Here is a 17,858-nt window from a genome sequence, read left to right as displayed (position 1 = left end):
GGAAAATAATTTGACACACCTTTATAACTTGCAAATATTCACCATGGACACTAAACTTCCTTAATGTCATTATTACTATAGTTATTTTTACCATGTACACCTTCACCATAAAAAACCCAACTATATGTAATGTAACCATTTTAAGTTTTTATGAAAAATGCAGGAAAGAACAAAATAAAGATTAAGTGTAAGAAGTTAAAGAGAGGAAAGTAAAATAAAAGAAAGAACGAACGAAAGAAGAAAGAGTTAAGAAGAAAAGAAATATAAAGAATGAAAGAAACTGTGACTACCATTCTAGATTTTTGTGAATATCACATGGTTACTAAAAGCAGAGATAATAAAAAAATAGGTACACACATTTTATCACTAAACGCTTGACAATACTCATCGATCAAGTGAGCAGAAAGCACCTGTGATCAATCCTTTATATGACACTGTATTCTTAACAGATAAATGAAATGTGATGTTGACTTTTACCTGAGCATTTGCCTTTAGCGTCACCTGTGCATATACAGCTGTGCTCATCTCCTCCAACACCAGTTACACATTCAAAGCCCTCGGGACAGGTAACACAGCTTGTTTTACGCTTTAAGCACTTTTTATCTAAAGTAATAATAATAATAAGAAAACATGTTAAGTTGAAAGGTCACACATTTTCACCTAACAAAGACTTCCAGGTAGCATATTGTACCTGTGCACAGACATTCAGCCGTGACATGATGTCTAGGTGTGACATAGCTCACTAAAGCAGTGCTATATGTAGCCATGCTAGTCTGATTGAGCAGAACCACACGCTTACACGTGCCACCCTGGCACTCCGGGCTCAAGCACCGGCTGTTCAGAACCCTCACCACATTCAGACCCGTCATCTTTCTTAAGGCTTCTCTGGAAGAGTTAAGCTTCTGAACAACTGCTTCCACCGAGCTGGCACCAGATCTTCTCGAGCTCTCAAAGAACAGAAGAACATCCAGGTCCTTGCTCATTTCTGCAGGCTGCAGACTGATTAACTGCACATCGGCCCGGTGGAATCCCGTGAGGCCGCGGACCGCCCTTTGGAAGCTCCTCCAGTGGTCGTGGATGAAAATCTCAGCAGCTACGCCAGCAAAGCGCACAGACACCAGGCCATCCAGCATCTGCTGTATGACCCGCCGGACGCGCACTGTGACGTCGGCCGAAGATGTGAAACGGCCATCACTGACGGAGACATTGAGTCGGTAATGACCCGCATCAAGGCCTCCATGAGCCAACAATCTGCCATCCGTGGCAACCACAGAGAACAAGCTGTTTGACTCCAGACTGAATGTGAGAGTGTCGTATTCATCTTCATCTGTGGCATGAACCCTTCCCAGCATGCCTCCCGAGTATTCGTCTTCCTGGACCACGATGAAAACATCCAGAGACCGTACAGATGGCGGATACACACTCGCTTGAACTACAAGCACACTGACAGATGCGACCGATTTTAATGGGGGCCTTCCATTGTCAGACACCTGAAATCGGAGGAAAACTCTATAACTGCAAGTCTAAATGTAATACTTGATGAAAGATTTGATGAAGGAAAATTTCAAACAAACATAATGCTGAAACTTTTTATGATACTTTTATGAAACTTAAATTCGTTATTTTGTATTACTTGGGTAACACTTGACCGTAAAGTCGTGTTTGTTAGTGTTAGTACATTTTAAAATGCATTAACTAAAATGCAGGGCTGGTCCAAAGTCAAGTCCACCTTTGTCGAGTCCAAGACCAGGACTGGTCGAGACCGAGTCAAGACCAAGTCTAAAGAGGTTCAAGTCCAATTCAAGTTCAAAGAGGAACGAGTCCAAGTCAAGACCGTCAATGAGACGGTCAAGACAGATACGGAAAAATTAATTCTCTTCAAGACCACATACTTTATTTGTAATGATCGAAAAGCGCATCAGATTATGTCTTTTAAGTCACATAAAGCCGATGTGCAACTTCAGATTTTCAGTCCTCTTATTGAAGTGTAACAATCACATTCTGGCCTGCCAATGGAGAATGTTCCCAGTCCGTTTAACCGCAATTAATGCACTTTTGCAACCGCAATTAATGTTCAAAGCATAAACAAAGCATCAATATTGTGATGGGTATTTGCTTTAGTTGGGATCTTGATTCCTAAATTTTAAAGTTAGGTTTTCATTGTCTGTCATAACAGTTTGCTAAATTTAAGTTGTTTGGGCAATGAAAACTAAGATCCATTGGGATCAGGTGATAATGATTGCAGTCTTTGTGCAGTTACCTAAACAAATGCTTATGGGTGCATTGTGTTATTGATTGTGTGATGGCTTATTATACCTCTTTGAATTGACAGAAAATACGCAAACAAAAAAAGTTTAAATCGGTCAATCAATCAGACATCAAGAATCAGTGTATGAAACAAAAAATAGTGACAATCCAAAAAAGAAAGCTTTATGCTACAAAGCAAACTGGGTAACATCGTAGAACAAAACACATTCATGACTCCCAGCATGCACTGCAGTTCATCTGTCTATTTGAATTAGTTTGAGGATTGTCACCATTGTTGAGGTTTGTATGATGAGTGTTAATGTCAGGAAAACTTTCGGTTTAATTTGGCACATCTTTGCGTCATCAACTTCATTTAGTATTATTTATCATCTTTATTACAGCTTGACAGCCATCACAAAAAGTTTCCTTCTCCAGGAGGAAAGAGAATTAACTTAATGAAAGTCAAGAGTCCAACTAAAGCAAACATATATGCTTCATCAATGGTCTTGTTTGGAAGGGGAAACATCATTGGAGACCAACACAGCACATTTGGCAGAGTTAAAATGATGGTGTTGATGGAAAATGTAGGATTTCACAGTGCAATTGGGTTCTGTCCTTGCAATTCATGACAATAATGACCATTTTTAAACATATTTACATGTAATTCCTACTACTAAAACAAAGATCAAATAGGAGTTAACTAAATTACACTCTATGAGTTGATTTAAATCATTATAAAATGAATGTTACACTGGCTGGTGACACTGTGTCTTGGCTTGACACTGCCAATGTTTTAGCCTGTCGCTACACTTGTTCAACACCAGAGGGAGTTTTCAACAAATAAAATGTAATCTTGCACATCACATTAAAATCAGTAACATACATTTTTGTATGAATTAATGAACTGTTATCTTTTGTTTGTATTGTTTTGTTTTAATTTCAAATGCTTTTCCCCATAGACTGTATGCTTTTCTGCAAAATATTGAAACAAAGCAAACCTGAACATTGAATGTGTGCTGTCCTCTTCTTACTGGTCCAATGGTCTTAACCAAACCCTGCTGGTCTATACTAAAAGGATTCATCTCATCACCCTTTACAATACTAAACGAGAAAGGAGGTCCATTTTGAAGGGAATCATTGTCAGTCACATTGAGCAGTTGTACACTGGCCCCTGCAGGAATATTCTCCTACAGATGAGAGAAAAACAATAAACAAATAAAAGCTTAAAGCATAATCTCTCATTCCACTATCAGGCACTAAGAAAAATGAATTTGCTCTGTTTCATAGAAAAGTGGAGATCTTGCCTGGATGATGAGACTGTAGTTAGTCTGAAAGAAGACAGGGGGATTATCATTCACATCAGATATGATTATGTTTATTGTAGCGCTGCTGGATTTAGGGGGATTTCCATTATCAGAAGCCAGCACGGTCAGCATGTAACTCGCTACCTGAGGAAATAAGAACAAAAGGCCGGGAAGAAATACAACTTTGGGAGACATCATTGGCTGTGTAAGGAATTAGACTTGTATTGATTCTTTTCAAAGCTCCTAGTCTCAGAGTTGGAAATAATAAGAAACCACTCCAGTTTGGGCTTTAATCTTCATTTCTGCATATGTATAATGTCAGTTTCAGTACAGTTTGGGTTGCATTTCAACAGAAACAAACCCCAGGAGGGAACAAGTCACCCAACAGCAACGTGAAAGACAGAGAGAATTCAAGCCGCATGATAGCGATGAACTGAATTTTAATCTGATCCTAAAATACATCAATATTAGCATTGTGATGTTTTTAAATGAATATGAACTTGTTTTCTCAGCAGTATTTCTATGCAGTGTTGCAGAACTTTTAAAGACCAGTTTGTCCCGTTTCAATTTTCAGCAAATAATTGCAAATACAAAACAAACATTATCATTTGAAATGTGGGATAAATTATGTTAGTAATTCACCAAATAAAAAAACTATAATTTTACTTAAACACATACCAAAAATAATAAATTAAAAACATTTTGTGGAGTGGTTTCTTTTTTTGGCTGGTTTCATATTTACATTTATGCATTTGGCAGACGCTTTTATCCAGAGCGACTTACATTACAGTATACTATAGATTTTTTCTAAGTATGTGCAAACCCCTGAGATCGAGCCCCTGACCTTGGCGTTGTTAGTGCCGTGCTCTTACCGCTGAGCCACAGGAAAGCTGGTTTCAGCTGTTTTTTCCTGCAAGTGTGCAGATTCAACTCAAATCATTCTACCTTTTCTCTGTCCAGCTGTTGGGCCACTCTCAGTTCACCACTGTCTGCATCTATGATGAATGGACACATCTGGTTGTTGTCTTTAATAGAGTAGTGGATACGGTTGTTTAAAGGTCCATCAAAATCATTTGCTAGTACCTAAAAACACAGATCATTACATTTGATAAGATAACATTCACTTCACATTACTGTTTAAAAGGACAGTCCCAAGTCTCTTTAAAAGATGCTCTTTCCCTCCTTCTTTGCTTTAGTGTCTACACGTTTTTTTTCATGTTTTTATGCGTAATTTCAGTTGTATGTCCAATGGCTTAGAGAAAGGAATACAATGTAGCATCTTTCTCGACAAGCTCTTTGATTTGAAGTATCATTCTCGTCTTTAGTATCATGTGAGTCGATTTACTGTACATGCTGAATATCAATATATGTGACTCTTTACCATCAAACTTCCCTGAAGGCTAAATAAATACGCTTTCCATTCATTCATGGTTTATTAGGAAAGGCAATATTTGGCCGAGATACAGCTATTTGAGACTCTGGAATCTGAGGGTTCAAAAAATCCAAATATTGATACATTTGTCCATCAGAGGCGCTGTGGCAGGCCGTGGCTAAGAAGAACCAGGTTTGTTTTAATGCTATCTGTTGTCTTTCCGCTTCAATGATGTTGTGGAGAGAGGAGGAACCGAAAGAAGACATTCGAAGCTTTACATAGATACCAAAGCGATTTTGTTCAAAGAGTGGTACCAGCGGTAGGGAATTTACGAAAATATCTTCATGGAACATGATCTTTATTGATATTCTAATGCTTTTTAGCATAAAAGACAAAAATATTATTTTGACCCATGCAGATATCCCTGTGCTACATATGACTGGTTTTGAGGTCCAGGGTCACAAATGGGGTTAGGGAATTCAACAAGCCTAATTCCAAAAATATAAGCAAAATAAATAGTATGCTTGCCCTAGCAAGAATAAAACAAAACTAAAATAAGAAATATTTATATTTGACAGATAAAAAATATTTGCATAAGTGTAAAGATAGTGTAAACATATGCGGCTAAAACATAACTGCCCACACCATGGACCATTTGAAAGATAAAAAGTGGCTTTAATGCAAACACATGCAAAACTTTTACCGTCAGTACAGTGCTGTCTGGCCCAGCATCCTCACTGACAGCAGCTGAGTAGATGTTCTGGCTGAACTCAGGACTGTTGTCATTGACGTCGAGGAGGCGGACGGTAACAGTAGCCGTGTCACTAAGGGATTGTTTTCCTCCGGCAACGGCCTTCACTGTCAGGAAATGCTGTGGAGAAACCTCATAATCCAGCAGCCCCATCACAAATATGTCACCTGCAACCACAAACATTCACAGGAGTCTCTGAACGCCACAGCGGATGTTATAGTTTTAACTGTCAGAGGGAAAAAGCGCATGTGTGTCACCTGTCTGTGAGTTAATGCTGAAAGCTCCTTTCTCGTTGCCACCGGTGATCGAGTAGGTAGAATGAGATGTCATTTCTCCATCTCTGCTTGCAGCATAGACATTTAAAAGCTTTTTCCCTATCGCGACATCCTCGGGGACCGTAGAAATGTAATTCCTGCGCTCGAACGCCGGCAGAAGGTCATTAGCGTTCAATGTGGTGAACACTACAGAGGAAAGAGAGGAGAGTCTATGGGGAGAGCCCCTGTCTGTGGCACGTACCCTCAGCACGTACACGGCCTTCTTCTGTCTGTCCAGAGTCCCTTCTAAACTGATAATCCCTGAACTCTCCTCAATAGAAAACAGGCCGCCGGCGGAGTCCTCAAAAGAGTAATGTACTTTACTGTTCATTCCTGGAGATAAAGAAAAATACTATTTTACAGGTCTGCATCAAGTTTTTAAGGTTAAAATATGATGTGTGGTGGATAAAGAAAAGGAGCTTCAAAAGGTTCTTCGGTTCCAACCGTTTGGTCCGATAAAGAACCTTTAACATCTGAAGAACCTTTCTGTTTCATAAAAGGTTCTTTAAATTATTAAAAAGTATAAGAGATGGTTCTTCAAAGAACCTTTGGCTGAATGTGCTGGTTGAAGCTGGTCATGTGGAGCTAGCTGCTTGAGACAATTTTAGGACCAGCACATGACCAGCTTAAACCAGCTCATGACGAACACATGCCCAGCTCAAACCCACTACCTTACTTCAAAACATACCTAAGCAGAATATGCAGTTTTTTCAACAGGGTAGGACTCCTTAAATCAGGACTGACATGGCCATCATTTTTATTTTTATATTAACATTTTTCTTAAAGGTCCAATGTTTACTTTTTCGGTTTTATTTTCGATCTATTGACAGAAATGCTATCAAATATACATAATTATGTTTTCAGAGGTCTATAAACACCTTACACAATGAAGCATGTTTTTATTACCTTATATGAGCTATTTCTATCTACATACAGTGCGGGTTCCCTTACATGGAATTCACCATGTTGTTTCTACAGTAGCCCTAAATGAACAAACTGCTTTACAGAGCACGTTACGTTAAATACGTGATCTTCTTTGGCAAAGTACCAAAACGTGATGTCATCTTAGTTCTGTGTCAGCCACCGCAGTGCTTCGAAAAGGAGGGCTAGAGTGAGCCATTGGTTGCAATCCGCAAACTTACAGCTATATTCTGCAAATTTTTTGAAACTGGACCTTTAAAATGTCAAGTTAGGAAACATATTTGGTCTTTAAGGAGCCGTATGTAGCATTGAAACCTAGCAGTTGAGCTTGGTAGAGCAGTCCAAAGTCAAAATGTTGGCAAGGGTTTTTCAGAGATTGCAATCGTATTTACAGGCCATATTGCACTCTCGTTTAAAGAAAAGGGTGGAAACTACTATCTCACTATCTCAGCTGTCGAAATACACTAGTGGGTAAATCGTCAGTGGGAGGGTCACACGGACATAAACAAAAACAGACATTCTGGCACGCAATGCACATTTCAGAGTGGAATAACTAGCTTTAACATTGGTTTTTGTACCAACCAACAATTGTGCGTAGCACGTTTCCTAAATGTCTACGAACATATTAAGGTACTGTTTTGATTTAATACAGTTACATTATAACTAGTATAATGTTTTCCAGGAACAGGCAATTCTAAAATGAAATCTGGAGGAAAAATGTTCCTGCAAAGACATCTGGGTTCCACAAGACAGTTAGGCAGGCTGGCGGAAACATGATGTGATTGCCTCTTGTTGCCTTTATCCGCTGTTTATACACAAATGCAAGTAGATACTTGTTCATATGCTCATTAGTGCAGTGAGAGTGACTGTAGTTGCTGGTGTCACCAGTGGTCCGGTGTATTGCCTCTCGCTAATTAACGCCTCTGATATTCATGTGTTGACACCTGGAGAGTGAATTCCAGTAAATCACTTCCCAATCTCCCCACAAATCAGCAAACTCCTGCTGATCTTAATCTGAACAAGGGAAATTAACCAATAACGGTAAGACATAGGCAATTGTTTATTCAAGTGATTAGTGTCTACAATAGTTTGAGACACACAAGCAACAAAATCATAAACTTGTGGATCACCTGGATCATAAAAATGTGGAAGTGATAGAGAATGGAATGTGTGTGTGTAATTGCTGTTAATTTAGACTAGCATCTCACCATTTTCCTGTTGGGGCTGACAGAAAAGTTTAGAAGAAAAAACTAACATTTAAAAAAACACTATGTATACTAAAATAAGAAAAGAAAATGGCTGAGAAAGTGAACTTAGGAGAGCAATTTGGCTTTAGTGTGAACCACTGAGAACAAATAATCGTTTCATTCACAGTGAGCCATGACAATCACAAATGGGGGGACCATTTTAGCGAACTCTTTCATTGACAGGGACACTACATACACATGGATTGAGAATCAGAGAGACGAAACACCACACAGAGCGAATGGTGGCACAGGCTTATAACGACAGACGCATCTACGGATTCTAATCGAGATTCACCGCTGTAGGCGTCTGTCTACTGCTACTGTACCACTGTGCATCTTGTTACAATCTAACAAACCAGGCCCATTTTCCTAATGATTGTACAAAAAAAAACACAAACAGGTTCATAAGATCATTGATAAGTGAGGTGACGTGTATAGTATCCCACACAAGTCCCCTGAAAGAACATTAAATAACAATAATGCATGGCATGTTCATGTTAACACTTGTTCATACCATTATCTGCATCAAAGGCCTGTGGTCGTGCCACGTACGTCCCAGGTTGTGTATTCACAAAAAGGCTCACGTGATGTGGGTCAGAAGTGAATTTGGGGGCATTGTCATTAACATCATCCACTGTAACAACCACAGCAGCCTGGCAGAAGCGAGCGCCTCCGTCCACTGCACGCACAGATAGGTTGTACACATCTGTTGTCTCCCTGTCAAGGTTCGCCAGTGTCCTTATGACACCTTTAGGAAAATATAATTATTTAATTATTATTAAAGGCAAAGTTCACCCATAAAGAATAATACTGTTATTATTTATTCACCCTCATGTCAATAAAACCTGCATATGAGTCTTGCTTCTGTAGAAAGCAAAAGAAGATATTTTGAGAAATGGTTTTGTGTCTATATAATGGAAAGTCAATAGGGGCCAATGCTGATGGGTTACCAAAGTTTTTCTAAAAATCTTCTTTTGTGTTCTGCAGAAGAAAGAACGTCATACAGTTAACAAAACTATTGTTTGGACCCTGTATTAAGTGATCTGCATTTTTGCCTTTGAGCATCGCTTGCAACCCGAGTTTACATTTAATGGCACTATACTTCTTTGTTTATGTACCTGTTTTGGAATCGATTGTGAATGCTTCAGCTCCACTGCCTCTAAGCATATAAGTGATTTCTGCATTTTCCTGAATATCTGCGTCAGTGGCTGAAACTTGAAGAATCTGTGTCCCAGGGGTCACATCTTCAGGAACAGTCTTAACATACATATCCTGTGGACACAAGTGAATCACACACTGCAATTAAGAATGACAACGCAGACATGTCACAGGTTTTAATCTAAAAATAGTTATTTAATGAATCTGTATGTTGTTCAGCTTCAAGTTTCCTTTGAGAACTAATGCATCTTTACCCTCTCACAAACAGGGCTGTTGTCATTTGCATCGAGCACAGTGATCTCTACGGCAGCCTTCGTAACAAAGGTTCCATCGGTGGCCGTGATGTTTAAAAGATAGAAATCTCTCTCCTCCCTGTCCAGGGTCTTCATGACAGCAACTGCCCAAACACCATCTGTATACTTCGCATCAAACATGCCCTGTGAGTCTCCAGCTGAATACATTAAAAGAGAGAAAATTTACTTCAGCCTTGTCATATATATGGGCATATTAACATTTTAGATTTGTCAGAGGCTTTTATTCAAAGCGACTTACATTGCATTATACTACACATTTTTTGTTTCTAAGTATGTGCAATCCCCTGGGATCGAACTCACGACCTTGGCATTGCAAGTGCCAAGCTTTGACCATCCTCTAACCACAGAGCTACAGGGAAGCATATTTAATATGGATATTAGCAATCATCATGCACTTAAAGCCATTTTAAACAGCTTGGGAATTCATATCTCTAGCGTCATACAAGATATTAATCAGCCAATGTAATGAAACTGAGGCCAGTGATGCTCTGGATATCTCTAATCAGTGTCAGACTAATACACAATTCTCATACGCATATCATAGATTATTCATAACATTCAGCAATTCAGCACGTGTAATTAGCTCTTTCATTTCTTTTCTGACTTCCTAAAGGTTAAAAGACAAATCACAAAGCTGTCCTGTTTCAAAGGCCAATGCAAAATAAGTTATACAAAAGAATATGTTTGACTTTCTTTCTTCCGCAGGACACAAAAAAAACACATTATTTTGAATGAGTGTCGTCACTGTTCGGTTAAAAATGTTCTTCAAGATATATTCTTTTGTGTTCTGTGGAGGAATGAAAGTCATACAGTTTTGAAATGACAAGGGGGTGAGTAAATGATGACAGAATTTTTGGGTGAACTGTCCCTTTAATTTGATACATCTCCCTACAGTAGTTTTATGTACAGTATAGCAATGACAGTACCTGTGATAAAGCAGCTGAACCTTCTGTTGACCTCCTCACTGTCAGCATCGGTCGAGCTGAGAATAGAGACAACTGTGCCTGGTATGGATTGATCTTCCCTCACAGTGCCTTTAAATACCTCTCTAGTAAATAATGGTGGGTTGTCATTGGTGTCCACAACTGTCACTTCCACCACAGTAGTGCCTGTCAACCGCTGGCCATGGGCTCTGTCTACGGCCACCACTGTTATCCGGAATCCGTCTCTCTTTTCCCTATCTAACTCTGTAAGGGTGGTTATAAAGCCAGTCTCACTGTCCAAAGCAAACATGTCCAGAACTTCAGGACTCTCCTGGTTTTCATGCAGACTATATGTGACCTGACCGTTCAGTCCGGAATCCAAATCTGAGGCTTTGAGTTGCAAAATAGATGTCCCTCCTGGAAGATTTTCAACAATATAAGACTGGTAGAGGAAGGATTCGAACAGTGGGATGTTGTCGTTGACATCTTTAAGATGGATAGTCACATCTATAGTTGAGACTAGTTCCATGCTCATCTCAATGTCTTGCACCTGCACCGAGAGTTGATACCATTTGGTAGCTTCATAATCAAGTTTCTTTGTGAGCGTTAGTCTTCCTGTGTTACTGTCAATGGTAAAGACATCATCTCGGTTACTCTCTAGGGTGCTTCCTCTGACAAGTCTATAGATAACAGGCTGCTCATCCTTGGCTTGGAAGATATTAATCTCAGTTCCGACAGGTACATCTTCTGAAAGTTCAAGCTGGCTCAATGGCTTGATAAACTTCGGCCTTGACGTTTCAGGGGGAAGTATTCTAACTGAAACAGGAGTAACAGATTGCTTTGGTGGGCTTCCAGAATCTTTAGCTTTAACATAGAATGAATACAGGCTATTTTCCAGACCAATTAGACTTTTCTTTGTGACAATGACACCACTAAAAGGGTGGATTTCAAAGAGGTCTATACCCGAGTCAATAATATAAGTAATGTCAGCATTACGTCCCTCTTCTTCATCTACTGCAGAAATTTTGATCACGGTTGTACCTTTGAGAGCATCTCCTTGCACAGCACTTTTATATTCCGAAAGCATGAATTTGGGTGAAATGTCATTCACGTCAGATAGAATTACAAAAATGGTGCAGAACCCTAATCTGCCACCACCATCTTTAGCCATTAAACTGATGTTCATCGTTCTCTCTCCTAGCTTTTCTCGGTCTAAGCTCTCTAGTGTGTGAATCTGCCCATCAGCATTGACTGTAAATTTTTCCCTGGCAATATCATTTACAATGAAGAATGTCAGTTGACCATATATCCCTGCATCTTTGTCAAAGGCTTCAACTTGTAAGACCAACGTACCAACTGGAGAGTCCTCTTTGAGCTCTATGATATACTCATTCTCTGTAAATGATGGGTTGTGGTTATTCTCACCCATTATATAGATTTTAGCCTCAGTAGTTGCTCTAAAAACACCATCAGTCACGGCCACAATTAGGCTATAGACGGACTCAAGAGACTGTCTGCTAATGGTTGCCATCACAATTTCTCCAGTCGTCGCATCGATGTTAAACACATTGTTGTCGTTTCCACATAAAACAGAGTATTTAAGTAGACCGACAGCGGGGCTATCGACATCATATGCTTTAACACACATCACAAACTGCCCTGGTTGATAAATAGTGTGTACGGTGGCATTATAAAGCTTTTGGGAAAACACAGGTGGGTTGTCATTAAGATCAGTCACATATATGAAAACCCGGATCTCAGAAGAAAGCTGAAACACTCCTCGATCAACAGCTATTACTATTAGTTCATGCTTCGATTGGGTTTCGTAGTCCAACAGCCCCGTCGTCCAAATGGCTCCACTCTCTCCATCTATTCTGAAATGATCTGAAATGTTTCCTTCTTTTTCATACAACTGATAAAGCAACTCTGCATTACTTTCTGTGTCAGAGTCTATAGCCATCACTTGTAACACAGAGGTTCCAATATCCACAGATTCAGAGATGCTAATGTTATACATCGCAGCTTTAAATCTTGGTGTGTTGTCGTTGATGTCTTGCAAAATTATATCTACAAAAACATCAGAGTGAGCTCCAGTTAGACAGTCTGTTGCTTGGACGTTCAATCGATATGCAGGATGAGTCTCATAATCCAACAGTTGGATGACTTCGATAAATCCTGAATTAAAACTAATAGAGAATTGATGGAATGGGTCTCCCCCGGAGATAGTGTAGACTGCACAAGGTCCCGCAGACTCATTGGTCACGACCTGAAGTATAGACGTATGTATTTGCACATTCTCTGGGATTTCAACCTTATAAAAAGGCCTTTCAAACACAGGCACAGCTTTGCAGACCACTGAAATGAAGATCTCTGCTTTTGAGGACAGAGGTGGATCACCTCTGTCTTGCGCGGTGATGTTGAGAACAAACTTTCCAAGATTATCTAGTTCAAGAGGTCTCCTAAGAGATATATCTCCAGAGGAGCTTACATGAAAATGTTCATCATTATCTTTCAAATAATATGTAACCTCTGCATTCCTTCCAATATCTCTGTCCACAGCGGTCACCTTCCTAAACACAGAACCTACAGTTTGGCCAATCTGAACAACAGCGCTATACGGCTGGTCGACAAAGATGGGAGCGTTATCATTCACATCCTCGACATGCACTCTCACAAGAACGCGAGCATTTCCATTCAACCTTGGCTCCTTGGTGACTTCCACAAAGACATCAAACAAATCCTTCTCCTCGCGATCAAATGAAACGCCTGTAGAGAAGAGCACTCCAGATGTGTGTCCAATTTCAAATCTGCCGTTTGGGTTAAGAATTGAATAAAACAGTGGCTCGTTGATTCTGTGTCCGACTACCGAGAGGATTGCCAGGGTTTTCCTCTCCGTTGAGTTTTCTTGCACATAGGCAGTAAACATTTCCTGAGAGAACCTCAGATGTTTATCTTTGTCATCTTTAATTGTGATTTTCACAGTTGCCGAGCCAACAAGTCTTCCATCTGAGACTCGGACCATCAGCCTGTATCTGCTATGCAGCCGTGTAGCATTTTGTACAAAAATATCACCGGAAATTGGTTCAAGGAGGAACTTGTTTCCGATGTTGCCGTCTACAAGTGTAAAACGTAGTTTGGTGCCTGGCAAGGAGTCCTCATCCGCAGCGTTTAATGTTATAACTTTAACACCTTTATAGGTAGGAAGGAGAAGTGTCATCTCATACGATTCCTGAGTGAATTTTGGAGCACAGTCGTTTATATTAATGACAAAGATCGTCACGTTGGCTGTGCTTTGTGCAAATAACCGTGGTGCACCAGTGTCATGCACCTGCACACTGAAGTTGAACACTTTTCTCTGTTCATAATCCAGACTGCTGAGACTTGTGATAGCTCCGGTCCCAGAATCGATTGAAAAATAGTTATGAGTGAATGGCTCTATAATCTCATAGACGAGTCTGGCATTTGTGTGCCCATCGGCATCTGTTGCAAGAACAACTAGCGGAACATTCTGAGAGTTTAGAACCACACTCCCAACAGTGGCTGATTCGCTAATATAGCCAGTAAACTCAGTTTGAGTGAAAACAGGAGCGTTGTCGTTTTCGTCTTTTAGAAGAATGTTTACTGTGACACTGCTTGACATTCCAGCCATGTCTGTACCTTGTACAATCAGGGTATATGACGGAAGGGTTTCAAAGTCCAGCTTTTTTCGTGTCACGATAGCGGCAGAGCTTGGATTGATGTTGAATGCACCTTCCACATTTCCTTCTGTGATTTGGTAATAGACGGAGGATTGACTGAAAGCTGAGACTAAAGTTACAAAACTGCCATGCGGGACAGATTCACTGACCTCAGCTGATATTGGATTGAAGGGAAACTTTGGCTTTGTATTATCAGCGATGGTGACTGTAATGTGCACAGATGTAAGCACACTGAGCGGAGGTTCACCTCTATCTGACGCTTTTATTAGCAGCACATACTGGTCTCTGTATTCATGATCAAGTTCCCTTGCAACTGTTATAATGCCTGATGACTGATCGATGACGAAGGAGTTTCCATGATTTCCTAAAAAATCAGAGAGAGGGATTTGACAAGTACAATTTGCTGCACATTTTAAAAAACAAAGTGAGAGAAAGGCCATCACAAATTTTTGGCATGATGCAGAACTATAAACAATATTCAAGTACATCAATAAATGGCAAACAAGTTTGTACCTGAATCTATGCTGTAGAATATTTCAGCATTCATCCCTTTGTCTTTATCTAAAGCCGTGACTTGTAACACATATGAACCAATCGCAGCTGTCTCCAACACACGAGCTGTGTACTGCGGGCTGGTGAACCACGGTGCATTGTCATTATTGTCCTCAATATTGATAATCACTCTCACAACATTGCTTTTCACAGGGAAGCCTTGATCCCTAACCTGAAATAACACAACATACATACTGTTATATTCTGTTATTGTTTTTTTATCAAATAAGTGTTTGAGGCCTTACCATAACAGTGAGGATATGTTTGTGCATGGTTTCACGGTCCAGGTTTTCAGCAGTGTACAAAAATCCTGTCTCGGGGTCAAGACGAAACTTCTTTAGGCTTAAGTTGTCTGTCCTGCTCAACAGTGTGTGATATAATTTATTTTTCTCGTCTTCGTCTGTTGCACCTATTTCCAGTATCTTCATCCCAGGTTGGATTTCTTCTGGAACAGTTATCTCATATTGGTCTTGGCCAAACTGAGGTCGATGTTCATTTACGTTAATAACGTGAATTATGACCTGTTTAAAAAGCACACAGATAAAATGATTTTTTAATAGCTCTATCAACCACAGTGACAGTCGAGTTATTGATTTAATACACATGCTGATAAAACCATTTTGATTAGATGAACACTTTGGAAACACATGAAAGTGCTTTTTTATCCATGTTCTTATATTCATTTCTAAAGTTTTTTAGTCCTGTCAAGGCTTTCCTGTACAGTAGATCAGTATTTCCCATCTCTGGTCGGAGTCAGAGTCTCTGAATGTACTGAAAGTTTCTTTGGATAATGAGGCAGCATTACACATTCTTACGCTCGCAACAAGAACATAAAGATACCTTGTATTAACTGACCTAAGTGTACAGTTATGGACATTCGTCATTCACACAAACCCAGAAACTGTCCACAAGTACGAAGCCCATTATGATATGACAAACTGTACCATGTGCAATTTCCCAGAGGGCACGATCACTGCAACAAGAGAGTCAAGCTAAAGGCTGAAACAGAGCTCTCTTTAAAACATTATTCCCTCTCACACATCACTCTTTGCCTGCAGGTCTGCCCACACTGATGGATGAGTCTCGCACTGTGACCTGATAAGGTTGGCTGGCCCGGCTGATTCACACAGGTATTGCCCAAGGATAAGTATGCTCACACCCTGACAAAAGGACAAAGGAACGCTGTGCATTGAAAAGACAGCGTAGAGCTTAACTCCAGCTCTCAGTATTAGAGTATGGAGGTGCAATGGCACATTCCAACTTGTCGAGTGATGTTTTTTATTTTTATGAAATTGAACCTGATCTTTTCATGTGGAGGACAAAGGTGTGAAAGGAAGAAAAAGAAATCATTTACAATTTTAACATAATTTCATAATGGTTTTTCAATTTTCAAAAATGGCTAGGATGTGAAACACAGAAAAAAAACAAGATTATACCTCTGCTTTCTGTCATTTCAAAATGATCTATGCGATTTAGGCATTGAAGGAATGGATGTGTAATATCAAGCATCTGAGCAACAAAACAATTATCCTGTCAAAATAAACATGCAGATAGTCTTTGTCAAGTCAAAGATGTGCATCATTCTACTTATCTCTCCATCCATTATTCAACCAATACAATTCTAAAAGCATGCAATTTCTAGGTGAGCGCTATAAAAGACAAAACACCTGAGTGCTGATGGATCTTGTCCCATCTGTTGCTTCAACGGTGAGGTTGTAATTTGACAGCCGTTCAGCATCCAGAGCCCTGGCAATGATGATAATGCCACTTGCCCTCTCAGAGTCAAACCGGCCGTCAGAATTTCCACCTGTTAAAACCAATATGGACAGCAACAGCATATTAAATTAATGTTTTCATTCACAAATACGTGGTGTTATTTGCATATACATAACAAACATTTTTAACGAAGAAAACAGTTTTGCATGGTCCTGAGATGTGAGAGGAACTATTGACAAAGCTGTAAGAATTTATTGCTTGAAAAACAAGAGGTGATATTTCTATTTAACAGCAGATACCTGCTAAACAGTTCAGGTCACAAGCCATCTGCAGAATGTGAAACATCTCTTTAGCTAGTGTGTCTCCTTGTGAAGCAAGAAAAGAAAAATGTTTGAGATAGAAGCAAGCAGAGGAAACAGACATTTGGTTAAGGACAAGCGCATAAGGTTGGGTTAAGCTTACAAGGTTGGGTTAAAGCAGTGTTGAACAAAGAGGTGAAGCATCTACTTGAAAAGACATTTTTCATTTTTATTATTAAATCAATACATAATAACTTATATATCAGGCTTGTTGTAGTCAGCTCAACAGGTTTTGGAACAGAGCTATTGTCTATATTAACAGATTTGCCTTTAAGAGTTATGGTGGAGGTTTAGCGCTTTAGAGCTTTACCTTTGATTGTAAACCATACTGGAGAGTCAAGAGGCTGTATACTGATGACTCCCACCATATGGGCCACAGGATCACTCTCCATCACAGAGAATGAGAGCGAGAGCTCCTTAAATGCCAACGGTTGTTTAGCCAGCTTAGGCTTTGGAATCCACTCAATGTGCAACCGACAGATGGACGATTGCGAAGGCTGTCCGTTGTCTGACGCTTTAATCTGCAAGAGCGCATTGTGAGTGTTTTCTCACTTTTTTCAACATAGTGTACTAGCAGAGGCATTACACATTTATTATTATTTCAATATAGGCTCTGTCATAAAATAAAGTTGCACGCCTGCACGTTTTATTAATCTTAAATCAGTAGTGCGTAATTATGTTTTTATCTAACACTTCTGTCAAATGAGACCGATAGAACGATGAAGAAGACAGGCTTGTTTTTTGGATTTGTAAATGCTGTACAGAGAGTGTGTAACAGCACCCCCTATTGTATGAAAACATAGACAAACTCATCAAGTCTTGTCATGAATTATGGGAAAAAAAGGAAAGTTTTATTATAAAGAAAATCTTGTCAATGGCGGACAAAGCATATAAAAATATACAATCCTTTAAAACAGTTTTGGGGGAAGTTTCTTAACTCTAAAACAGACACGCCTATTCAGTCTGAATGGCTTCTGAGTAC

General features: G+C 39.6%; 1 protein-coding gene across 1 annotated transcript in view; it reads right to left on the bottom strand.

Moving 5' to 3' along the window:
* Window positions 1-17,858, bottom strand: part of fat1b (FAT atypical cadherin 1b) — a gene marked incomplete at its 5' end in the record, with an annotated part of 29,048 nt that overhangs the window by 4,359 nt on the left and 6,831 nt on the right. The window contains 15 exons of the mRNA XM_079479455.1: window positions 692-1,490; window positions 3,246-3,434; window positions 3,552-3,695; window positions 4,497-4,634; window positions 5,627-5,841; window positions 5,932-6,321; window positions 8,671-8,904; window positions 9,275-9,428; window positions 9,569-9,765; window positions 10,555-14,613; window positions 14,763-14,973; window positions 15,047-15,322; window positions 16,469-16,608; window positions 16,817-16,882; window positions 17,187-17,397. Of these exons, the coding sequence (XP_079335581.1) occupies window positions 692-1,490; window positions 3,246-3,434; window positions 3,552-3,695; window positions 4,497-4,634; window positions 5,627-5,841; window positions 5,932-6,321; window positions 8,671-8,904; window positions 9,275-9,428; window positions 9,569-9,765; window positions 10,555-14,613; window positions 14,763-14,973; window positions 15,047-15,322; window positions 16,469-16,608; window positions 16,817-16,882; window positions 17,187-17,397 (7,423 nt within the window). The remainder of the gene's footprint in view (window positions 1-691; window positions 1,491-3,245; window positions 3,435-3,551; window positions 3,696-4,496; window positions 4,635-5,626; window positions 5,842-5,931; window positions 6,322-8,670; window positions 8,905-9,274; window positions 9,429-9,568; window positions 9,766-10,554; window positions 14,614-14,762; window positions 14,974-15,046; window positions 15,323-16,468; window positions 16,609-16,816; window positions 16,883-17,186; window positions 17,398-17,858) is intronic.

The sequence above is a fragment of the Barbatula barbatula genome (assembly GCF_947034865.1).
Source record: "Barbatula barbatula genome assembly, chromosome: 18".
In the NCBI taxonomy this organism is placed as follows: Eukaryota; Metazoa; Chordata; class Actinopteri; order Cypriniformes; family Nemacheilidae; genus Barbatula; species Barbatula barbatula.
Note: the sequence above shows the minus strand (reverse complement) of the source record. Positions and strands in the feature narration are given on the sequence as shown.